The sequence below is a fragment of the Sorex araneus genome, chromosome X (assembly GCF_027595985.1).
Source record: "Sorex araneus isolate mSorAra2 chromosome X, mSorAra2.pri, whole genome shotgun sequence".
Classification (NCBI taxonomy): domain Eukaryota; kingdom Metazoa; phylum Chordata; class Mammalia; order Eulipotyphla; family Soricidae; genus Sorex; species Sorex araneus.
The window spans coordinates 30,341,186-30,367,699 of NC_073313.1; the positions used below are offsets into that span (position 1 = coordinate 30,341,186).

Sequence of the window (26,514 nt, forward strand, 5' to 3'; positions counted from 1 at the left end):
GTGTCCTACCCACTGTACTCTAGCCCCTCTGTAGTTATCACCTTTTAGAAAAAATTTTAACTTTGAAGTCTTCATATTTTTTATCTGTCATTTTGTTAAGGAAGAAATGTCTGTACCTTCATATATAACTTAATTTTTGATACCTCTAAGGAACTATTTCTACTCTTCTATAAAGAATCCATTTTATGAGACTTGACACTTGAAACTATCAAATAAGAAATTCTTTTCACTGGGGAAAAAGTATTTCTAACTTGAATAAGTAAGGGCTAAACTCCATCCAGAGTAATCACTTTGCTTTCCTCCTCTTCACAGTCTTTTCCCAACAAACCATTTTCTGTGAATGCTCAAATTTTCCATTTCAAAAACCTACGTGCAGGATTTCAATTCCCCAAACCTTCCAGGGCTCTGGAGACCAAAATGTTCAATTCCCACCTTTCTGATATACCTTTTCTCTTTTGTAGCATATATCGAAGATGTGGCGAGGTGTGTAGATCAAAGCAAGCGGCTAATTATTGTCATGACCCCAAATTACGTAGTCAGAAGGGGCTGGAGCATCTTTGAGCTGGAGACCAGACTTCGAAACATGCTTGTGACTGGAGAAATCAAAGTGATACTAATCGAATGCAGCGAACTCCGAGGAATTATGAACTACCAGGAGGTGGAGGCGCTCAAGCACACCATCAAGCTCCTCACGGTCATTAAGTGGCATGGACCAAAATGCAACAAGTTGAACTCTAAGTTCTGGAAACGTTTACAATATGAAATGCCTTTTAAGAGAATCGAACCCATTACACACGAGCAGGCTTTAGATGTTAGCGAGCAGGGGCCTTTTGGGGAGCTGCAGACTGTCTCGGCCATTTCCATGGCTGCGGCCACCTCCACAGCTCTAGCCACTGCCCATCCAGATCTCCGTTCCACCTTTCACAACACGTACCACTCACAAATGCGTCAGAAGCACTACTACCGAAGCTATGAGTATGACGTACCTCCTACTGGCACCCTGCCTCTAACCTCCATAGGAAATCAGCATACCTACTGTAACATCCCTATGACACTCATCAACGGGCAGCGGCCACAGACAAAATCAAGCAGGGAGCAGAATCCAGATGAGGCGCACACAAACAGTGCCATCCTGCCACTGTTGCCAAGGGAGACCAGTATATCCAGTGTGATTTGGTGACAAAATCGAGGGACACCCTGTCCCTGAGCATTTGGGTCTGCAGTCCAGTGCCTGGAACTAAATCCTCGACTGCTGCTGTTAAAAAACATGCATTACAATCTCTAGAACACGAGGAAAAACAGGGTCTTGTACATATGTTTTTTGCAATTTCTTTGTAGCATCAGTGTCTTCCTGTTTTACCATGTCTCTTACCATTACATTTTTGACTTTGTTTTATATGTCATTGGAATTTGTAAATTTACATTTTTTTAAAGAAGAGACTTATGTATAGATAGAAAACCCTTTTTTGCTTCATTAGTTTACTTTTAGAATGGGTTTTTATTTCCTTTTTCTTGATTTTCTTTTGCTTTTAACATTTCCTTGGGGTGCTTGGACAAATCTATCCACTGGGACAAGGAGCACCGGATCCTCTCTTTGGTTCTGCCTAGAATCAGCAGGGCCACGTGGGCCTTCAGAGTGCAGTGCAACGAACGCCAGGATTGCCATTTGTGGGGGAAAAAAAAAAAAGAAGAACACTTGTTTATAGGAGGGCCCAGCCAATCAGAGCCCTGAATCTCTTCCTTGTCCCGCCTCATTCCCCACCACTATCTTTCTAATGGTGGCATGATGTGTAAACTCTGAAGAGGGGTGGGGGTGGGCCTAACTGTCTTAACATTTAATTCACTGCTCGTCAGAATACACTCCAGACCCAAAAGTGTGCTAGCCACTTGACTGTGATCAAAGCCTAGTGCTAAGACGAGAAGATCAAGGGCATGAAAATGGGGGAGAGAGTGTTCTTTCCGTTTGTTAAATGAGTTGATGTACCCTTATATAAATATATATATATATAAACACACAACAAAACAAAATAAACAAAAAAAAACACAAAAAAATCCACAAAAACAACAAAAAAAAATCAAACCCTATATTTGACCACTTCCTGGAAAGGCATGAATGTGTTTGTGGCTGTTTTTGTTTAATATTCTACTTCCTCTTTTCCCTCTATAATTTTACTGCAAATGAGATTATGTGCAAATGCCAGGCAAGTTATCTCAGAAGGGTGAATCAACACAAGTCTAATGAAATTTACATTGAAGGCTTCCAAACCAAAGGGAAGGACAGGATGTGTCATCAAATATGTTTTGTCACTTTGTATTATACAAAATGTTATTTTCTAAAGAGTCAGAACAAATCTGTGAAACTTACTATGGGGTCCCTTGTATTTTAAGTGTGAATTCACTGTATTTGCTTTTCACTGCTACATTCAGAATCAAGTGTTTGGTTAAAATTTGTGAAAATACGCAAAACTTGTTAATAGCAGAGTGTTTATATAAAAACTCAGAAGGTCGAACATAAGCATACCAACAGAAATCAGTACTTCAAAGTGAACATTATTTATAAAAATAGTTTTAAAATTAGAAGAGAAGGTGTTTCAAATAATTTTACTGTATAAAGAATTACTTTTCTTTTAACTGTATAATTGTATCTTTCAGAAACAGAAAGCTGATGCTCCCAGGAAATACATCCCTTACCATTAACTTTATGTTTGAAATCAGTGACATGAGCAGTTAATATATATTCATATTGAAGATGATGCAAAGTTAACCACAAAGGAACTTGCAGTGGGCATAACTGTTAAAATATTACCTAAGTAGCTTTTAGTTAAAAAATATCAATGTGATTTTTAAAGAAAAAAAAAACACTGATAATAGAACTTCTACATTGCTTTAGTGATTCATTGTAGGAACTTCCATTCCAGTCATTGTCTGTGGGCTCGTGTAGTGACTATTGTATGTTTGGTTTATTCCTACCACCAAATAATGAGTAAACAATTCTACAGTTTTGGTCACAATACTAAGGTGTGAGTTGGCCACAAAAAAACAAAAAAACAAAAAAAAAAACACAAAAACACAAAAAAACCTCTAACTTCAAGAGAGTTCACTGGGAGGGAAAAATGAATTACAAATGTATGAGAGATGAGTTTTAACAATTTTGTAACAATGCAAAGGTCTAAGTATTTGTGTGACAAAGTAAAGGAGCCTTGGGATGTGCATTGATTTTTATTTGCTTAAAAATGTTGATTTCCCTGACAATTCACCTGGGTCCTTCTCTGCAATCTGTTCTTTATTCCCGTGCTCCCCTTGGACCTGTGTCACTTTTTCACAAACCAGAACTGAAGCTTCAAGGACACATAAACATTAAGGTCAGCTTTGCACAATCAGTTATTTTCAGAATTCGAGAAGGCCATTGTTTACTTTGTTCTATGGACATCTGTCAGGGACTGGTGGCACTGAACCTCATTGGACTGGATTCCAGATTCCCACAGTGCTCAGAAAACTGTAAACATGGCAATGGCCTGGTTTATTTCTTTTTTTTTTTAAATTCCTTAAGTGCACGATGGAAGTGTGGAATAAATGTAGAGGAAGTAATCAGACCACAGTCATATTTTAGGCATCCATAGGTGTTAATTTAGCTGCATTGGGAATACATTATTTGTTCTATTTTTAGTGTAGATTTAAGCACTTTGAATAGCATGATTCAGGGATTGATGGGTAATATTTGATATTCTCACAACTTAAGAAACGTTTTTAGTTTCCTCTAATGCTTTGTCATATTTTAAAGAAATGAAATAAATGGAGAAGCTATCTGCGGCTTTAGAAACATCCCTCCCAAGTATTCCTCTATCAGCTCCATGTGAGAAAAAATGAAGGAAACTATCATGTGCTCACGTGCTCTGTGTTTAACAAAGGTTATGTTAGAATTCACAATAAAAAGAGAAAAATATTTCCCTAGTGCTTAGGTTTCATCCTTCTCTCTCTATCTCTCTCTTTTTCTCTTTCTCTCTCTCTCTACTGGGAATACAATTATTCTAGTTGTAAAACCACAGTTGAAAGCATGAAAATGTAGCCACGCTGAGAAGAGGCTTCTGGACTCTGACATGTGTGATGTTTAACATTGTCTGTTTCTCATCAATTACGACTGGGCTCCGAGTAACATGTTTTGGATTCATAAATCCATCTGGTTCTTTAATGTAATCTCCACTAGTTGCCTATGAGCATCCTAATCTTTATACTGGTGCTCCAATCTTTGACTATTTAATTTGTAATCTATTCCTCCAGTCTGCTATGTGCAGAGAAGAAATTTGTATCTCATGCAGCCAGATGATTTAAAGTTAAATCAAATCTAAATTCAATATACTGAGTTAAGAGACCTTAGTATATTATATTTCTATATCTAAGTACGTGATTTCTCAGTCAACAATTTTGTGTCTATTATTTTCTTCATAGTATATATTTGTATCCTATTGATGAAATCTTAATTATATAGATGCTATTTACCCCCTTCTTTTGCTCTTAATTAGCATTCTTGAACAAGAGCAAATATTAACTGAGAGCCAAACTCTAAACTCCAAGTTTTATTTATCCTAGAATAGTCATTAACTGTGAGAGATAACATATATGTAAATTAAAACCACCATTTCTAGGAAGCATTAATTCATATATTTTTTAATTATTTTTGATCCTAGAATTATATCCTACTTCTCCATTTAGAGAAGTAATTTCATCTTGTACTTTATTTCTTTCTTTTAAAATTTAGCCTGTTTATATCAGTCTCAGAAAAAGAGCTACTGGAATTCAAGAAAGGCCACTGGTATTGTGTCATTGAAATGACAGAACAAAAGTAAGATGATACACAGACATGGAAGAGGAAAACTCCCAGTTGTCTCTTATCTGCACTTATTTGGTCGTTATCCACATTAATTTCATTATATATGAGAAGTGAAATATTATAAAATATATTAGAAATTCCACCTACCATTATATAGTCCATAACACTGGAGATGTTTTAATAATACAAACTATTATTACAAAGAGTGCCCTAAAAGGAAGGAAGAGCTTACCAATGGAAGAACCCTTTCTTGACTTATTACAAACACTTTCCACTTTATTGTTCTGGGCAAAGAAAGTAAACAATGTTCAAATTTTTATTATCCTTACCAATAAATCTTAAAGTTGGGATCAAAGGCAACTTAGTCAATAAAAAGAATGAAAATAATGAAGAGTTGGCATTTCTAGTAGAATTGTGGATGTGTACAAAAATATGTTTTCTTGGGTCTTAATCCCAAAGACATCGGTCACTTAAGAAACTACTGATGTCTGGATTTAGAGTACAATCTAAGAAACAGACATTCAAATCAACCACACATAGCTATGGGCATGTTAAATATGCTATTATTTACATTCACTCATGAAAATTTAGAGGATAATTATCCTTGTAATAGAAATAAGCAAATCCTCTTCCAATATGACTTTACTCTGGGAGACTTGATCAATAATGAGAGAAAATGTTACATGATGACAGGCATCATATTCATGTCCAGATGAAGTAGAACAACTATCATTACTATTGTTGTTTATTCATTTCTAATTTATTTTGTTTGTGAGGATGTGAAATCAGGTAATTTATAATAATATCTTTTATCACTAAACTTCTTTATGATTTGGATTTAATCACGCTTCCTACAACAAATCTAAGAATTCAATCAGTACAAGAGTTGTAAAAAAAATCATTTTAAATGGTTGTCCTAGGATCCCAGTTTCCCCATGCCCAATTTTAAAATTGGTTATTTACTTTATTTTCAGTTATTGAGTTTTTCAGGGTTTCGGAATTTATGATGATTTGGGAGCATTATGAGGATTTTAAAGACTAAATTGAAGAGGTGTTAATTATTTAAAGGTTTGCTCTTTACTTGTGATTGGTAGCAAGGTAAAACTTTGTGCTTTGTTAATTATTAATATACTGTCACAAGAAGCTGTAAGATCTGACTAGTTTGAGCCAAATATTATTAAAGAAAAAAAGACGATGATGAGATAATCCTGATCCTAATTTTGTGTGTCTTGTCATCATCAAACTTCATTCACCTGCATAGAAAATTCCCAGAACAAAAGGAAGGAATTCAGCTCTAATATTCAGTCATATATCATTTTTTTCCTTCCAAGCTCAGAATATAAAACACCACTCCATTAAAGATACATAAGATACATGAAAGCAAAAATTTTCCTTTCGCCCTTGACTAAATGTTCCTCTGAATAGTTTGAGTCCACTGACAAACTTGTGTTTCTGAATTGTTCATTAAAGTAACTTAAGGAGCTATTGTCTTTCTATCATGCACTACTTTCATTGATGCATCCTCCAGGGTCCATGAGTCTGAAAAGTATTCTCTTTCTAACAATCACTCTAAACCATTTCAGTATATTCCCTCCACTACTAAGTAAATAGAAACTGAAGAACTGCACATGAACTTGAGAATATTACATGTAATATTGATGTTGTGTAAAATTCAATCTTCATAGTCCAGATAACCTTAAGTTTCAAAGGGCATGCTGGTCATTAAAAAAAAAAGATTTAATGTAAAATGACATATTACATAGTGCATGAACACGTGGCAAAGTAATTTGGATCTATCTTTACCAGTTAAGGAGAGACTAAATTTGGGGAGATCAGTTGTGTTTTAAGTTAATTCTCAACTGGGATGAAGATATATTTATGTTAGGATATATGGACAGCTGTTCATAGTCCTTGAAGCATATGATCCTGGTAATTAGAATCCTTAGTGTGTTCTTTCCAACAAAGTAGTGGAGATATGTTCATAGAATCTGCAATTGAATTGTAAAAACTTTAAAATTTTTGGAGTTTGAGGGAACCCAAAAGGAAAGTGAAATTAGTAATTTTCCTCTGCTGGTGTTCAAGTCAAAATTTAAACTCAGACACTCTCAGATATGTTCAACAGTCAGTAAAAAAGTGCATTTTACATAGTGTTTACCTTTAGTTTTGCCTATAATCTTTGATTTTGTACAATCTAGAATGTATGTAACTCATGTGTAGGTAATGGAGGCGCTTTTTTTCTTAGAATACTTACAATTATATATTTGGTTTTGCTTTGACTAGCAATAGGAAAATAGACAAATACAAGTGTAAAAATGAGAAATTTTAAACTTGAAATATAATTTGTGTTTTATAGTCGTTTCATAAGTCTGTTGCTCTCTATGAGTATGCTCTCTATATATCCTGTAAAAATAAATTTATATGTTAAATAGAAATTCAAGAAATTAAATTATTTATTAAGCTACAAATGTTTCTTCTGGTTTCTACCTGATCATAGATAAAATAAATGGAAAATGTGTTGTTGGAATATATGTAAGTACCTTCATTAATTTGATAACTTGTACTTTCCCTCTCTATTTCATAAGCTTATAATTATTAGATTTAATTCCTAGTAGGAGTGTGAATACAGTGACTTAAGATATGGCCAACTGGATGGACAAAAAGAACAACCTTGCTAAAAAAAGGTTAATTACCATCTATTTATATTTTCTTTACTACTGGATGGCGAAGAAAGTCCAATCACAAACTCAATCACCTAAACTTAAATATGATATTAATGATCTTTCAAATTAATTTCTGAATCCCTTATCAATTTCATAAAATCCTTTGATAAACAGAAATGAAAGGAATTAAAACATGTGAGTCCTCTTTGCTATTTTTCTTCCTTACTTCTTAGCCCCCAAGTATTTTATTCCTTTCTTTTTAAGGCACTGTTCACATAATGACCTTAACATAAACTCCCCTCAGGAAACATTTTTAAGTGACCAAGATCTTTAATCACCTTATTTTTCTACTCTGTTTGCACCTACCTGTGGTGTGCAGTTTTTCCTAATAAGAAATGTCTTTGGCCTTACTTTTCATTTTATGTTAAAAACCAAAATATGTTATTTATTTATTTATTTATTTGGGGAGAAGGAAATCATGATAAATCTTTCCAACGCAAGCATTAAAAATGAAAACCCATAAACCTCTTAGAATTAGTGATCTGTTTAGGCAGAATTCCTATCAGGATAGTCTATTAAGAAACACTTAACAAAGATGAAATGGACAAAAGTCATTACTAAAATGAACAGAAAATATTCATTGATTATGTAATGCTATTTCAGGCTATATTTTAAAATTATCAATACATTAACTTTTTCACAGTTATTTCTACCTCAGTAGGGGTTTCCAATGTGATAAAAGGGATCTGCTAAACAACTAAAATGTTGTAGGGATTATTTCCCAGTGATAATTCTAAATTGTATATTAAATTGTGAGTTATAGGACCCATTATTTAAAAAAAAACAAAAGAAACTCTATAATTAATTGAAGAATATTTGGGATGCTTGTACATCTCTCTTTCACACACATTTAAAGTCTCAGGAATTTTCACTTATATTATTGACAAGTGGTTAAAGGGTACTTCTAGAATATTTTAATTATATGATAGACAATACATAGCAGATTGACTTCTACTGAAAATAGAATATATAATGAGACAATAATTCAGATAACTGAAATAGTAACACAATCAGTAACTTGCTTCTGTGACACTTTTAACATTTATATATGGCCCATAAGAATAATTCAAAAAATTCTTTGATAAGCTTGCATTTTCCATACACAATGATGCCAATGTGTGGTTAGGTATGGGGATGTAAAATTCTGAAAGACAAATTACATCTAAACTTGACCAATAGTTTAGACAATTGTTTATTCAAATTAGATATTTTTATTCCAATGATTAAAAACCCATTTGTTTTAGACAGCACAGGGGGAGATTTGTATTTGTATGATTATTCATTTGATTTTAAGTGTGTTTTAGTATTTTTTAAACTTAATTAGTACACTAATTCAACTTTCTGAATTATATTTCTGTTTCTACTTATATGGTAAATGATATATACTTGCACAATTTAAATTAAAAATAGTCTAAGATATATGGCAAATGTAATCTAGTAACTTTGAATGATTATGGAAAAGTATGAATGCAAATTTCTAACTTCTGGAGAGAAAAAAAGAAGAAACATCTCAATAAACAAAAAACATGAAAACTAAAAGTCTACATAACTGACCAAAAAACACCTATAAGATAATGAAAGTTAATAGCTGGCTAAATTAAGCAGTGAAGTATCTCAGTTCCCTATTGACCTTGGTAATAAAGTTTTGTTTAGACTATTTGAAGCCAAACTGGTCCCCCATGAAAATCTTTGCTTGGGTGGTTCAGCATGCTTTACCTAAATAAAATGAGATACTAATCGCTAGATATTTTAACATAGGAATATAAATTATTTTATATGTTTGATTTGTAGCATGAAAGTATAGCAAGGGAGCCAGAGCAATGGCTCAAAGGGCTGGAGCTCCTGGACTAAGCTAAGAAGACTTGGGATCTATCTCCGGCACCACACGGTCCCCCAAGCATCAAAGACAGTGTACCCTGGGTACTGCTACGTATGCCTCCCCAAATTAAAAGGGAATATCTTGGCACAAGAGAAGTAATTCTTCCATACTTTCACTGAGAGGAGCTTAGTAATAACAATAGCTCTAATTCTTACCAATATTTATAATCACCTGGGAATGTTTAACAGCCTCAGAGTCCCGTTTAGATAAAACGAGTCTTAAGTTGATTTCTGTTGCAACGTATTTTTTCAAAAAGTCTCCAGGTGACTTTTAAGACAATCAGAGTTAAAAACTACACAGGCCAAACTGATGGCTCTTAAATTTTAGACTTCAGAATACTAACTGAATAGCTTGTTAAACATGGGACCAGAGAGATGCTACAGGAGTGAAGGCACATGCCATGCGCACTGCTAACCGTGGTTCAGTCTCTGGCAGTCAATATGGTCCCCTGACTCCCACCAAGAATGACCCTGAGCTCAGAGCCAGGAGTAGCCCCTGAGATCAGTCAGATTATCTCCAAAACAAACAAAAATTTATGCTGAATTATAATGGTAAAACTGTGGGGCCCATACTCTATTATTAACAAGTTCCTTGGCTGATTCTAATGTGAAGACCTACAAACCACTCAAAAACAAGATATCTTCTAACCTCTTATGTTACAACTACTGTCTGTCTTTGGGGAAAAAAATTAGTATTTTCAGCAGACTAATGCCACCATAAAATGCATATTATTTTTTAAAAACACCCTCCCCAAATTTGGTCTCAGAACTTAAAATGAAGAGTCCCTAAAAATAAAAGCTAACTATGTAACTCACTGCACTCTGATTTGATAATATTTCAAAAGAAGGGACAATGAAAAGTATTCAAGAAAGCTAAGTTCAACGCTGTCATAAAATATGTGACTTCAGAAAAGTAAGTGCATCGTTGAAGGAGAAAAATTAGCTAATTAATAGTTAAAGTTGAAATTAAAAATACACTCTCCTAAGAGAATACAACTATACTGCAACCTAAGTTTCTATTGAGAAAAATAGAAAGAAAAACAAAGGATTATCAAAGTTTTTGATGTGAAATTTATCAATAATATTAAGGTGGTTGGACTTATTTATTTTCCCTCCTGTTAAGAATCAATTAATCTGGGACCTAAGTGGTAGTACAATGGGTAGGGCATTTGCCTTGCACTCGACCAACCTGTGTTCGATCCCCGGCATCCCATATGGTCCTCCAAGCACCGCCAGGAGTAATTCCTGAGTGCAGAGCCAGGAATAACCCCTTAGCATCATAGCTGGGTGTGACCCAAAAAGCAAAAAAAAAATCAATTAATCAGAGGCCAGGAATACAGCATAGAGCCCTTTCCTTGTATGTGTGTAGTCCTGAATTCGATCCCTGCCACCAGAGAAAAGGCAGGATGGTAATTTATCTATCAAAGAATAAACTCTAATGGGACTTTCCCAACTGATCTCTAACACAAGAATCACACAGATAATTGTTTTACATTCTAAAACAACTGAACCCAGAATGTTTATAAGACTTTGGGAACCCTATTCTAGCGAATGACAAAGTATAATATCATATTCACACAGTGCCAAGCATTGGGTAAATTCCTCCGAGATGATAAACGTATCATCTTATAATCTATCAACAACACTACAATGTCCACATAATGACAAACTAGTTGCTTCTTTACACCTCAGTCACTTATTCTGAAAATACCTTTTTATCTATCTTATTTATCTTCCAAATCTAATACTGATCTTATATGAGGAATAACTACAGTGATGGAATTGCTAACTTTTGCTTCTTGATTCTTGTGAAATAATCATGTCACATATTTTAAATGTATAGTTCAAGGACACGGTTCCTATGAAGAGAAAATAATTCTTGTCTATTTTCTGTCGAGTGGTCAGATAGAAGAATTACTAGAAACCTGCTTTAATTTTTTTCACCCACACCTAGTAACTTCCACAGCACCTGCATGCTTTTATTATCTAGAGTTGGATAACACCAGAACATCGCAACAGCGACATTCAACAGTCGATTTTTTTGGAATGAGGTAGAGTTGTTTTTATTTCTGGATTTAACTGAAAGAGACACTATACTCACTGAGCTTGACTTATTTTGAGAATGCATTTCAGACAACAGTTACAGTCAACTTTGACAACACAAAAGTATTCAGTGTGCTAAATTAGTCTATGTGCATACTTGTATAATGTGTGTGCACTCTAAGTGAAAACACACAGCAAAATACATTTAAGTAAATACATGCAATCCATTGAATAAACTGCCAAAGGAGTTTCAAAGATAACACACTCCACCAGAAAATTACCCAGCGAATCACTTTTGCACAGGCTGGAAACAAATAAACAGGTTTCTGTTCAGCCAATTTTTCCTTAAGGGTGCGCATTTTATCTCAAAGGAAAGAGTCAGCTCATTCTTGTTCTTTCCACACAAAATTCTGTGATTATTTCTGTTTTATATTTTTCTCATTATGTAATAGCCCTGTATTATTTATATATAAAAACTGGAGGAGGCATTGCACTCAGCAGCTATCATAAGAGAAGACTATGAAATCAACAAAGTTATTGCCATGGTTTTCCTATCTCTCAGTCAATTTTATTTTTCTAGGCCTGTGAAATAACTTGTTTTTTTTCAGACTCCATTTAAATTATGTTCTTAGCAAATAATAGGTCCTCAGCAAAGCCTAACTTTAGAAATACAGTTGCTGATAAGATATTTTCGTTTTTTCTTTAAAATATCCGTACCACCTCTGAGTTAAATAAAAACATAATAGAATTAAGTAACTACATGTGACAACCGTAGGAGTACTACACCTTGAGTAGTATGTGCCTCAAGGTGACTTTGTCCTTGAAGTCACTTTCAGAATAGGCATCTGACTCATCTGCTGTATAATTTTTCATGAGAAAACAGCACATGCAATGGGAAATTACCCCCTAAAAGAGGAATATTAAAGACACCTGTTGGTATAGCATTAGTAAAGTTTATTTTTGTGTTGTTATCACTAAGGATTTTAACTGTGACTTCTAGGTAAGACTATGTAATGGATAGTAGCAAGCCTAGCATACTTAGTATATTTGACTTTCATTTTTAAGAGGGAAGAAGATCACTCACTAAATATGGATGATGCATATGTTAGCAATAGGTAGTGATTTTGTGATTTTGATTGCACTTGCCTTAAAGTCTTTCCAAAAAAAATAGAATATATACAAACAAATATAGATGAAATTGTTAAAAAATATTGTTTGAACAGAGGCAAGTTCTGCACCAATAATACATTTTTTACACAGTGGTGTAATGACTAGTAGCAGAGTCTATTTGCCAGTCCCTTGGAAAGAGTCAGTGAGCACATGGTAACAGCAGTTTATATAAGCACAAGGTGTTCTATGTTTAGATTAAAAATTAACATTGATAACTTTTGGTGTGACTGCTTTAAATTTTAAAAAGTTGGATGTTTAAAGATACATTTATTACTTGCATAAGAATATTTTTGTATAATATTGGGAAAGGTTTAAAAAATGGACTTGCTTTATGGAGTGCAATTTTTGGAGAAAATAAAACAGGGTATGTGTCCAGTTTGTAAAAATGTTTTCTTTCAAGATTACTTTTTTGCTGGTTAAATGCAAGCATATGATGACCTGAAATTTTTGTGAATTGAACAATACCAACAAAAATCATAATAAGAACAAAAATAAAGCAATGTGAATAAGTTACGTATGCAAAGACTTCTTTTAATCAATGTAAATATATGCTGTAAACAATAGCAAAGATCCTTTTTGTGAGTATCATGCTAGAAGTAATTACCATTAGGGTTTTTTCCAACTTGATGCAGAAACCAATATCCACAACAATATGAAAGGTTTGAAGGGGGACTGGAGTGATAGTATAGTGGCTAGGGTGCTTGCCTTGTATGTGGCTTATTGGGGTTCGATCCACAGCATTCCATATGGTCCCAGAGCACGGCCAGGAGCAATTCCTGAGTGCAGAGTCAAGAGAAACCCTTGAGCATCTCTCCAGGTGTGGGAAAAAAGCATAAAAGGTTTTAAGGAAAGTTTTGATTCTTAATTCTTATCTATAATTATATTTATTTTCTAAAATTAATAATACAAAGTATTATCACCTTGTACATCTTCGTGTATATGGCATACATGGCTTTTGAATTTATAAAAGGATCTATATATACCTATTAATAAAATTATGTCTTAGGCTGAAAATGTTAGATAATATATACACGAAAGATTTACAAACATGGTGTGTTAATTTATATGCATATATAATACATATAATATAAACAAAATATACCTGTATTTTGGTTACTAAACTTTGGAATCTATAAATGTGATTGGTAAATTGGAGACCAAAGATTATTCTTCAAGCCTAAAATGTCTCATAAAGATTAAAATCAGAGGCTAAAATATTTCAGAAGATAATGTGTGGATTTTCGTATATGCTTTCTTACATGCTATCCAGCATATATATTTTTTCTAATTATGAAAAAATATAGAAACAGATTGTTTCTTACTGGTGGTGACCAGACTGGTGACCAGAAAACTAGAAAAACAATCACATTTTAAGACACTATATCTGTAGCATTATGTGATGTAAGACAATAACTGAACTAATAGAGAATGTTTTAACACTACAACATTTCTTCCAAAATGCTACGGGCATCAAAATGAAAAGATAATATCTGGTTTATCACAGTTGTTTCTGTACCCATGGTAAGTATTACTACTTCTTAATGATACACAGTTTTTTCCTATTTTAAGCATCTGTATAAAATTTTGTAGTTATTACCATATTAGGTCCATAAAGGAAAAATTGCCAAGTCAATAGTGGTGAAATCAATTGCTCAAATCAGTATGACAGGCATTTATTTGGAAAAGGAAAAGAGCCTTTACACCATTTAAAAACACACAATGAAAGATGAAACAGAAATTGATCCTTATGTCTTAGCCTCTCCCCTTACCTGTCACACATAGCATTGAGTCATACAGACTGAGACCCCTATTTTTTCTTTATGATGAATTGAAAACTTTGACAACAATATGAAGTTCTTACTTTTGTACTACCCTTGTAATCACTGCTTACCAAGAAAGAAATGAGGTGGGGAGATAGTACAGGGATTGCAACATAATGGCACAGGTCTTGCATGAGATACACCCCAGCTCCTTGCCCACCTCCACATCACCTGGTGCATTCCTTGAGGCCCTGAGCACTGGAGGCCTCCAAACACGGTGAGGATGCCCTAGGTACCCGGCACTACAGTGTCCAAGCGCAGTACACCATCTACAAGAGCTCACATTGAACTGCAGCCTCAGTTGGCCAGGAAAGAACAGGCCTCCTGAGCACGACATCTGGGATTCAATATTAATTAATCAAAAGTTTAATAAAGACAAAAATGAATCTTACCATATCCCACCCCGCACACATATATACACAGAGGGTATGTTTTGTTTTCTTTCTCCATTATGTGCATCCCTGCTCCAGTCCTGCTATGTTATTATAGTGCAAAGTCTGAACTGAATATATAAAATTCGACATCTCTGATACGGGTAATACATTCAGGCAGTCAACGAAGAGAATCATCAAGATGTGTTGGATGAGCCTTCATTGTCCAGGGTCTGAGTATCATCTTGACTCTACAAATAGATCAGTCTATAGATCTAGACCAATCATTCCCTCTCCTGCAGACTAATTAAAATCAGTCCTTTAAGACACTGTCTTTCAAAAAAAATAAAAGACACTGTCTTCCAAACAAATTACAATCACTAATAGTGGAAAGAACACCAGAATCTTCTCGCCACCTTGTGGGAAAGCCAAATTAAAATGTTTGCTTGCAAAATGGTGGGATGACAAAGGGTCAAGTTAGAAAAAATTACATGCTAACTGTCATGATTTATCAATCTCAATCACTGAAAAACCACTGTTATTCAGTCTCTACTCTGGGTATTTTCTTCCTTATACAGAATAAAAATGACAGAAACAAATTCTGATTAATAACTTTTTCCCCTGGACTCCAGAGCTATCCCTCTTCCTCCAAAATAAACAGTATAGCTTTAAGTATGACAATATAGCCATCATTTGCTCTTAGTGCCCAGAATATGAATATTAACAAAGGCATGCATTTTAAAATATCACTTTAGGGTAGCTGATCTCCTTAAGCACTTGCCTAGCTTAATTCACAAAATAACATCAATATTCACTGTGGGCCACATTTTATTTTAGTTTTAGTAAACTCATTATAATTTTAATATCATCTATTAGTTTGAGCTAATGATATTTAATCATTGAATTATACATTATAGGTTTCATTTATGTCTGAAAATGTATGGCAAAAGGACCAGAGAGAGAGTACAGGGGTTAAGGCACTTGCCTGGTTTGATCCCAGGCTGAATATGGATCCCCTAGCATGGCCAGGGGCAATCTTTGGGCATGAAGCTGAAAGTGGGCCCTGAGCACCACTGATTATGTCACACCCCAGAAAAAAAGGGGGTATGGGGAGAAAGCATCAGACAAATGTTCTGAGGGCTTGCTTTTGAAATTCTAGCATAAGAAAATAGCTGTATGCTCTGTCTAGGTCATCTGTTTTTTATCCTTTCTATACCACATTTTACGATTGCGTCTGACAGTATTGTTTATCTGCTAATTTAATCACCCAGAAGCCCTACAGTCAGAGAATATGGTGATGAGACAAACCACTTAATTTAAATTAACAGAACTTCAGCATATTATGTGACCTATTTTACCCCCTGAATCCCTCATTTGAAAAAAAGATAATAGTAGCTCCCTTTAAGATAAGTTATAAGGGTTATTTCCTTCATTCATTCATCACTGACATGTTTCTGTTTGCCAGAGACATACTGGAGAATCAGGCGGACCATATTTTTGATTCATAGGTATTAACGACTCCTTGTTAGGAGGGTGACACAAAGGGCAAGGCCATGAATCATTGAGAAATTTCAAACGGTGATACAAGCAAACAGCAATATAAACTAGAGGGATATGATAGGAAGTGACTTTGAAGATGTTAGCTTACAAAGAGATATATTTCTTTTTTCTTCTTTTTTAATTTTATTGAATCACAGTGAGATAGTTACAAGCTTTCATGTTTGGGTAACAATCACACAATGATCAAACACCCATCCCTCCACCAGTGCACATTCCCCAACACCAATATCCCCAGGATACGCCCCTTCCTCACCCTCCCCCTGCCTCCATGGCAGACAATATTCCCTATAGTCTCTCTAATTTGGGGCATTGTGACTTGCAACACAGACACTGAGAGGTCATCATGTTTGATCCATTATCTACTTTCGGCACACATCTCCCATCCCGAATGATTCCTCCAGCCATCATTTTCTTACTGATCCCCTCTCTATTCCATCTGCCTTCTCCCATCCACTCATGAAGCAGGCTTCCAGCTATGGGGCAATCCTTCTGGCCCTTGTATCTACTGCCCTTGGGTGTCAGCCTCGTGTGATGTTATTCTATACTCCACAAATGAGTGCAGTCCTTCTATGTCTGTCCCTCTCTTTCTGACTCATTTCACTTAGCATGATACTCTCCATGTCTAACCATTCATAAGCAAATTTCATGACTTCATCTCTCCTAAAAGCTGCATAGTATTCCATTGTGCAGAAGTACCAAAGTTTCTTCAACCAGTCATCTGTTCTAGGGCACTTGTGTTGTTTCCAGATTTTGGCTATTGTGAACAGTACTGCAAAGAATATATAGGTACAGATGTCATTTCTACTGTGCTTTTTTGCATCCTCGGGATATATTCCTAGAAGTGGTATTGCAGGGTCATATGGAAGCTCAATTTCTAGTTTTTGAAGGACTGTCCATATTGTTTCTCAGAAAGGCTGGACCAGTCGGCATTCCCACCAACAGTGAAAGAGCGTCACTTTTCCCCCACATCCATGCCAGCACTCATTGCTTTTGTTCTGTTGAATATGTACCAGTCTCTGTAGTGTGAGATGATACTCATTGTTGTTTTGATTTGCATCTCCCTGATGACTAGCTATCTGGCGCATTTTCATGTGCCTTTGGGTCATTTATATTTCTTTTGTGAGGAAACTTCCATAAAGAGAGCTATTTCAAGGGCTTTATTATAAAGAGTATCTGATTCAAGGTTCCTTCCTTGAAAGACGATAAATTATGGCTATATCTGGAATCCAGGAAAAGAGACAACCAAGAAAAGATCTAGCAGGTATAGCTAATCAGCTCAAAGGACTTCTCCATGGCGTTTCTCCAGGCAGAAGGCAGCTAGCATTTCCCAAAAGAGCAAAAGTGAGGGCCACCTTAAGAGAGTTAGCATGACTTTCCCCACATTCTATTGGTTAAAGTGAGTTGCTATATTCATTGTGACTGATAATGGGAGGATGCACACAAAAGTTCTGAATTCCATGAGGTAGGTAGGTTCTTGGAAGCTGGGACATGTTCTGGGGCTCCCTCTCCACTCCAGAGAAGCCTGCATTTTCTCTTTATTTAAAATTTATTCTTTGAGAGTTTTTTATTGATCAAATTTCTGTCATTTCCATTATTTTTAATATATATTGAATTTTTCATTAGAGAATCACTGTGATGTACAGTTACAGACTTATGAACTTTTGTGTTTGCATTTCACTCATACAGTGATCGTTTACCCATCCCTCCACCAGTGCCCATTCTCCTCCACCAATGACCCCAGTATCTCTCTCACCACCCTGACCCCATCCCCCACCATCCCACCCTGCCTCTGTGGCAGGGCATTCCCTTTTGTTCTCTCTCCTTTCGGGTGTTGTAGTTTGCAATAGAGGTATTGAGTGGCCTTCATGTTCAGTCTAGTCTACTTTTAGTTCGCATCTTCCAACCTGAATGTGTCCTCCCAATGTCCTCTACTTGGTGTTCCCTTCTCTATCTGAGCTGCATTTTCCCCCAGCATGTGAGGCCAGTTTCCAAGCTGTGGGGCAGACTTCCTGGTCCTTATCTCTACAACTCTTGGGTGTTAGTCTCCCACTCTGTTATTTTATATTCCACAGATGAATTGAATGCAATATTTCTATGTCAGTCTCTCTCTTCCTGACTCATTTCACTTTAATATGATACTTTCCATGTTAAAAATGGGCTTAGATCTCTACTTAACACCATGTACAAAGTCAGGTCAAAGTGGATTAAAGATCTCAACATCAGACCAGAATCCATAAGGTACATGGAAGACAAGGTTGGCAAAACCCTCCACGACATTGAAGCTAAAGGTGTTTTCAAAGATGACACGCCACTGGTCAAGCAAGTGAAAACAGAGATAAACAAATGGGACTACCTTAAACTAAGAAGCTTCTGCACCTCAAAAGAAACAGTGACCAAAATATTTTTACTATGTTTTTAATGAATCACCATGAGATACAGATACAGACTTACAAATTTTTGTGATTACTGTGTCAGTCATACAATGATCTAGTACCTATCCCTCCACCAGTGCCCATCCAGCACCATAAAAGTTCCCAGTATCCCTCCCGCCACCCCCTCTTCATTTCCTCCCTGTCTCTGTGGCACACTCTCTCTTTCCCCTTCCTCAAAATTTCCAAATAAAAACTTTTGTTCTCAGTTCACTGCTCCTTTTCCAGAAATTCTTTTCTGAAAGGCAAGAACACAAAAGACCTGGGTAAGGTCTAGGACTGACTTCCCTTTCCTGTGAGTAGCAGGGCTCCCAGCAGACTCATTAGTCCTAGATTTTCCCCAGCCATTCCCGGGTGGCAGAGGTGGAGAGAGCGAGAGAGAGACAGACTATTCTCTCAAGGCTGCCACCTCTTTCCTCCCCACTTCACAGAAGTCTCCCGGGGACCCCACTGGCATCAAAATCATCACATGGTTGAGCTTGAAGGCTGCAAGTCCAGAACTGCCTTCAGTATCTAAGCAAAATTGTCTAACCTGGAATACTCATTAGTAAAAGCAAATTAAAACAAAGCATGTAAGCAGAAAATCTGCTCTTCCTTCTTTTGCATTTTTTATAAGTGTTCTTTGTTCTCTTTGTCAAAACTTACTTACTCTGCTTACAGGAGAACAGGGAGCCAGCTAGGGGAGGCTTTATATTGAGGTTTAGTTGTACTAGTAATGAACTAATGCCAAACTTCCATCAGCAAAGTCCTGGATCACTCCCCAGATAAATAAAGATTCTGAAACACATAGAGTTTAATTATTTCCTACATGAAATCCCCAGAACTGGGAACAAACCAGACACATTTCTTTTGCCAAGAGGTCATACTAACAATTTGAACAACAAAGGAAAGCTGAAGTGATGTTAAATTCTCATTCGCATTTCTTTGATCAAATGTACAGTTTTCTCCTTTTCAATACCTTTTTTTTCAAATGCAAATGTTACTTAAACATTAGCCACTAAGCTGCAACTGGGAGAGCATCAACTGTATGTTTAATATGCAAATCAGCACCTTAGAGAGGAAAAGATGAACCTTTCCTACTTGGCTCTTTTGTATAGCAAGCAGTGTAAAGTACAATTAAATAGAATCTCTCTGAACTCCTCCCTCAAGAAGTATGTATTATCAACTGAACTCTAAGTGGTTGTGCTTCAAGAAGTCTTAGCAAAATGCTATTGGGCCCCAGAGATTCCAAATGGAACATAATCACAGTTAAACTGAGACACCATTAAAGAAATTGGCCAAAATCTGTGCTTATAAGATTGAGTACAAAGTTTTGTTTGACATTGGGCTCAGCCATTTCATTCTGTGGATGATTTTAAAAGTAAACACGGATTTTATATAAAAGAATGAATGTAGAAGCTTGTAGGAGTCATCCACTCATGGTAGTTTATTCAAGAGAAACTTATCAGGGGCTGGAGAACTGGGCAGGTGGTTTGCCTTCCACACAGTCCACCTAAATTTGGTCCTCCGCACCCCATGTGGTTGTCCCGAGGTCCTCCAGGAGTGATCTCTGAGCACAATACCAGGAGTAACCTGAGCATGCGGGTGTGATCCCTAACCTACCAAAAAGAGGAAACAGCACAATTCAAGAATGACATTTATTAAATATCTAAAATATGTGAATAAGATAAATGCAAATAAATACATAATGGGATACCAACTAAGTGATCCACCTTTGTTGGGTTGGGAGGTCACAGGGAAATGAAGTAATGGATCTGCTTATATATCAGGGTTAAAGGGTAAATTAGGGGGCAGGAGAGACAGTACAGCAGGGTTCAATCCCTGATCTCCCATATGGTTGCCCAAGCACTGCTCAAGTAATTCCTCAAGGCAGAGCCAGGAGTAATCCCTGAGCACTGCTGAGTGTGACACCCACCAAAAAAGAGAGACTGAGCCTGGCAAGCTACCTGTGATGTATTCAATAAGCCAAAAACAGTGACAACAAGTCTTACAATGGAGACATTACTGGTGCCCGCTCAAGCAAATAGATGAGCAACGAGATGACAGTGACAGTGAGAGTGAACATTCACCTGAAAGCCTTCTCCAGGTTTATAGAATGTAACATTACTGAAAGTACACACTTTAAGTTTGTCTCCAAATGCACATAATCATTCTCTTTCTTCTAATTCTATTCTGCCTCCCTCTTCTCTCTCCCATTTCTTATTTCTTTTCATTTATTGTCAATTAAAACTAACAAATTGTACATAAAAAAATCTAAGCCTTATTATTAGAGAAATACAATTTTTGAGTTTTTAGCTTTTCAACTTTTTTTTTAAACTCGGTTTTAATCTATTTTGAAGCATCAGTTTATAATCCTTGAATGTTGGGTGCTTGTCCCAGAGCTGGTGGTACTTGAGGTCTAGGTGCTAGGGGACCATGAGGTATAGGAAACGGAACCTGGGGCTACAGTATGCAAAGCATACACTTAGCCTTTTGAGTTATCTCCTTGATGCAAACCTCAGTTTCTTTAATCTGTAAAGCAGAGATAACACCATGATGCATTTTTGAAAATTAAACTTACACAAGCTTATAATGACAGAAGGTATATAGGTGAGTGTGTATTCGGTAAGTGAGTATAGATGCTCTTGCCATGTGTGTTTGGTGGCCATGAGCTGCTTCCACACCCTGCTCTGCAGCTGCTGTCAACAGATACATGAAGGAGAGAACAGGGCCGCCAAGCTAGGTGGTGAACAGCGCCATTTATTCTGAGCTCTGTCCTGCCGGTTTATTTCATTCTCCCAGCACACCTGTTACAATCTCACTTAGTGCCCCATTCCAGTCTCACACTGCTTCTCCTGTCTCCTGTCCCTCACACTAGTCTCATTGCGCCCAGTCTCACGGCCTTGTTAGGAGCCCAATCTCCAAGGTTGGGGATGCATATCTACACCTAGGTCAGATAGCACAATCAACATATGTAAATCCCTTCCTTCCAAGGAAGCTTTTTCTAAGCAAATATCTCTTCCTGCTAGGAGAACCACTCAAGGGCATGTTTCTCCTTTCCTTAGTTCACAAACATTTAAAGGGTCATCTTAAATTTACTTGCTAATAATATTAGTCATTTTGTATGGAATGAGAGTAAGAGATATATTAAGCTTAAAAGGTGGCTCTCCTGGGTACATCTCACTATAGATCCCAGACTACAGTCCTCAGGCCAGATCAGTCCTTCCTAATACTTGCAGGGTCCTTTTGTTTTTGGGTCATGACAAAATTTGTCCATGACCATGCTCTTATTATAAGTTTTATGGTACTTGGCTTGTCCTGTTTCGATGCCAGAGTTTCGATGCCCACCTTGCCCTGGGTCTATCCAGTACCTTCATCACCCAAAATCAGGGGTACTAAAACTAAGAGCAACTGAAGCTTAATTGAGTAACTATGACAGATACCCAGGAGTAAATATTATTTGGAACCAATTAACTCCCATGTTACAAAAGCATAGCATTACCTGTCTTCCTGTGTCTATACAAAAAAGACAATGCTCTAAAGTGCATTATGCGAAGGACATAAGGGAAAGAGAAAAGCAATATTTCACTTACAAATACAAATCCAGAGTCCTCAGAAGGATCTGACCTTACAAGTCATAGGGGATACAGGTGACTAACAGATAGGGGAAGCAGAGCACAGAGGAAAAGTCAAAGATAAACACGGAGAAATGGGAGTGCTTTGAGAGCACTGTGATGGGCATATCCCAATAAACCTAAACTCCCTGCAGCAAGGGAAAGGACAAATTAATGTTATCATACAGGTGGGCTATAAAATTTAGGTGCTGTAACACTTGCCCAGTGGTTGAACTTACTAGAATTTTGTTGTGATAGATGTTCCTGTTCAACCGAGATAGCTTCCTATGCATTGATATTTTTGTATTTTGTAGCAGTGTAGGATGGCAAGCATTCCATGGGTCTTAGACAGGTTATGGGTTCTCAAGAACCCAACTCCACTTCATTGTTAAAGGTTTCATATCCACTCATACTTATTATAGTCAAAATTAGGCATTTCGAGTCAGAAGGAAAGGGACAGATATAAAATGACTTCACTCATTTTTCACTGTCACTGTCATCCTGCTGATCATTGATTTGCTTGAGCAGGCCCAGTAACGTCTCCATTCATCCTAGCCCTGAGATTGTAGCAGCCTCTCTTTATTTGTTCTTCCCAACGGTGCCACATTAGAGACTCTTCAGGGTCAAGGGAATGAAACCCATCATTGTTAATGTTTTTGGCATATGAATACGCCACGGGGTGCTTGCCAGGCTCTCTCTAACCCAGAAATCAACCTGCTGAAAATGCAGGTATGTAGGTTTTTGTGACAGATATTGACTGGCTTTCTCTGAGTCTATCTTCCCCCATTACCCTATACTTCAGGAAGTCCTGGCAGTGACATCCACACCCCCAAAGCCACTGCCCAGTCGAAAATTTAACTCCAACTGTACCATCCAATTAAAAATTCTGGTCTGCCTGGAGCAACATCTCCAAACTCTACAACAGTGATAATTAAGTAGTAACACACTAGATTGGATCTTGACAAACCAAACAGTGAAGGCTTAACCTGTAACAACATTTTAGTAATCTCTCATACAATGGTTTAATGTCTCCAGGGTGACATACAACAATTTACACTAATTTTCTTCTAAGGAAATACTTTCTGATCATTCAGTTAGAAATTGATAACAAGCAATATAAAATGAATTATTGTGGGCCTGCCATGGGGGCAGTTTCCAGGAGTGGTTGGGAAAACTGGAGACAATGGTAGAGTGAAGGTGATAATGGTGGTGGGATTGGTGTTGGAACATTGAATGCCTATAACAAATCATCATGAACAATTATGCAAACCACAGTGTTTACATAAAGTGTAGGGGGAAAATTTGTGTAAGCTGGGGAAATATGTGTACCTATTTCATGTTAACTCCGAAATATATTAGCACAGATTTAAAAAAAAATCTGTGCTAATACATTTTGGGGTTAACTAATTTTAATATATAAAATATACAATAATAACACTAATATCCACATCCAGGGAAAACAGAGGCTGGGAGGACTGGTCAATGGTTGGAATCAACCAAAAGCACTTATGGGGCAGAAGGTAGGTAAGACAGAGAAGGGAACACTATGACCATAGTAGTTGGAAATGATCACGTTGTATGTGAAATGGATGTTAAAAGTAGGTAAAGGGATATACCTGATAACTTTTCTTTATCTGTATTGCAAACCACAATGCACAAAAGTAGAGAGAGAAAGAGATATAGAAAGAGATAAAGAGAAAAAAAAGTTCCTGCCATATATGTATTTCTATGTTCATTGCAGCACTGTTTACAATAGCCAGAATCTGGAAAAAACCAGAGTGCCCCAAAACAGATGACTCGTTAAAGAAACTCTGGTACATCTACACAATGGAATACTATGTAGCCGTCAGAAAACATGAAGTCATGAAATTTGCATATAAATGGATCAACATGGAAAGTATCATGTTGAGTGAAATGAGTCAGAAAGAAAGAGACAGACATAGAAAGATTGCACTCATATGTGGAATATAATGTAACTGAGAAGTACAAGTTGACAATGATGCAACTTCTGGCAGATATCTCTCTGGACTTAGTTACTAAAATACTAAAATACAGAAACCCAAAACCGAGAGGCCGCTAAGTGTGGTCACTCGACCTCATATCTCTTCATCCTCAGCAATGGAAAACAAATTATCTAATGCTTCCTTTTCAGCAGGTCTGACTTTAGGGGAGAGACTCTCCAAACAATAATAGTGAGTTTTCTTGAAATATTGAATGCAATCAAAGTGAAAGTAAAGTGAAATTTATTAGTTACACAGGCAGGCGGGGGGCTAAGGTTGGGGGGCTGAGGGTGGGGGGGCTAGGGGTGTGGGGGTGAGGGGTGGAGCTATACTGGGATTCTTGGTGGTGGAATATGTGCACTGGTGAAGGGATGGGTATTCGAGCATTGTATAACTGAGATTTAAACCTGAAAACTTTGTAACTTTCCACATGGTGACTCAATAAAAAAAATTAAAATAAAAAATATTTAAGAAGAAAAAAAAAAGTTCCTGCCATAGACACAGGTTGAGGGAAGAGAATCTGGGAACACTGGTGCTGGGAAATGCACACTGGTGAAGGGATGGGTGTTAGAACACTATACAAATGAAACCTAGTCTTGACCAGCTTTGTAAGGATCTATTTCACAGTGATTCAATAAAAAAATATAAAAAACATAAAAAACTGACATTTCTAAGGGACTGGAGAGATCATACTGAGGGTAGGGTGCTTTCTCTGTATGTGGCTGACCTGAGTTCAATCTCTGGCATCTCATGTGGTTCCCCAAGACTTGCCAGTAATGATTTCTGAGCACAAGTCAAGGATATGCCCTGGGCACAGCCAGGTGTGACCCCCAAAAGAAAAAAAAAGTCAGGCATTTGTTCATACTGGTAGTAGGACTGAACCACAAAGGTAAAACTGACCATGACTAGACAGTCCTTCTCACCAATGACTCAACATTGCAAATTTTCTAATTTATGGTGGATAACCATCTATTCATCACAATCTCCTTTGCTGTTCTCCATATGTATATATATATATGTATATATATATATGTTCTCCATGCTTTCTCCTCCATATTTAGAAAATTTCTGCTAGCCTCCATGAACATAACCTAAATTTCCACCCAGTTTCTGCATCCAACAGTCTTAAAGCATATGCTATATAATAATTTCCTCCTCAGCTTTGAGAATGTCTCTCCATGGTATTAAATTCAAATTTTATTCTATGCCTTTACTTCCAGGATACAACAGTGGATTATGGATAGGAAACTACACTTAAAATACTTTTGTAGAAGAGAAGAACGGGGAACAGAGAAGATACTAGTTTATGTATCTTATTAAATTCCAAAATGTCAGATAAACACTTGTTTTCAGCACTCAGCTCTGGAAGTTAGAGATGTCCTTGTTTAGACCCTTATTCATTCCATGCAGAGAACATAGAATGCTATTTCCCATTCTGAATGATGTGCAATAATTTTACCCCTCTGTATAAGTCATTTGTACCAAATTTCCTGAAAGTATTCATAGCAGAAGCATTAATATGCTTTGTTAATAAGCATTAATAGCAGATACCCTCCTTCACAATCTCACACCCTTTACCGCTATCTTATATGCTTGTGACATAAAGTACTGGATAGTTTTAAATTTTGATTAATTAAAGGCTTTGACTCCTACACAGGTTGATGAATTCTTTGCCAATATAATCTCATCAACCACTTAGCTGACCTTTAATTAATTAGCTTTTTGCCAATTCAATTTTTCTATAATCATACCCTAATTTCCTTCCCAAATCAAATACTCACTCCCGATCTACTTCCTTATCCTCTTGCACTCTCTCAATTGATTGGGGGGAGTGGGGTTGGACCCAATGGAGAGGTGCTTGTTGCTGGCAATTCTAGGGATCTTTATGATAGTAAGGATCTAATGAGGACCTGCCACATGCAAGGCATATACTATCTCTCCGGCACAACATTCTGTCAATTTAATAACTATTTTCTTAAAACCATCTGAAAGAAAAGGTTTGGGTGCGAAAAAAAGTTAATAATCTGATCTTTATTGGAGAGATGACTCTCCTTTCTTCATTTTTTTGCTTTGGGTCACATCTATTGGCGCTTAGGGGCTAT

General features: G+C 36.5%; 1 protein-coding gene across 2 annotated transcripts in view; it reads left to right on the forward strand.

The window, feature by feature from the left end:
* The window catches only part of IL1RAPL1 (interleukin 1 receptor accessory protein like 1), a 1,407,730-nt gene extending 1,396,208 nt beyond the window's left edge, over positions 1–11,522 (forward strand). For both annotated transcript variants that reach the window (XM_055120124.1, XM_004612439.2), the window contains one exon: positions 462–11,522. In XM_055120124.1, coding sequence (XP_054976099.1) covers positions 462–1,180 — 719 coding nt within the window. In that variant the 3' untranslated portion in view covers positions 1,181–11,522. The remainder of the gene's footprint in view (positions 1–461) is intronic.
* Positions 11,523–26,514: the final 14,992 nt, after the last annotated feature.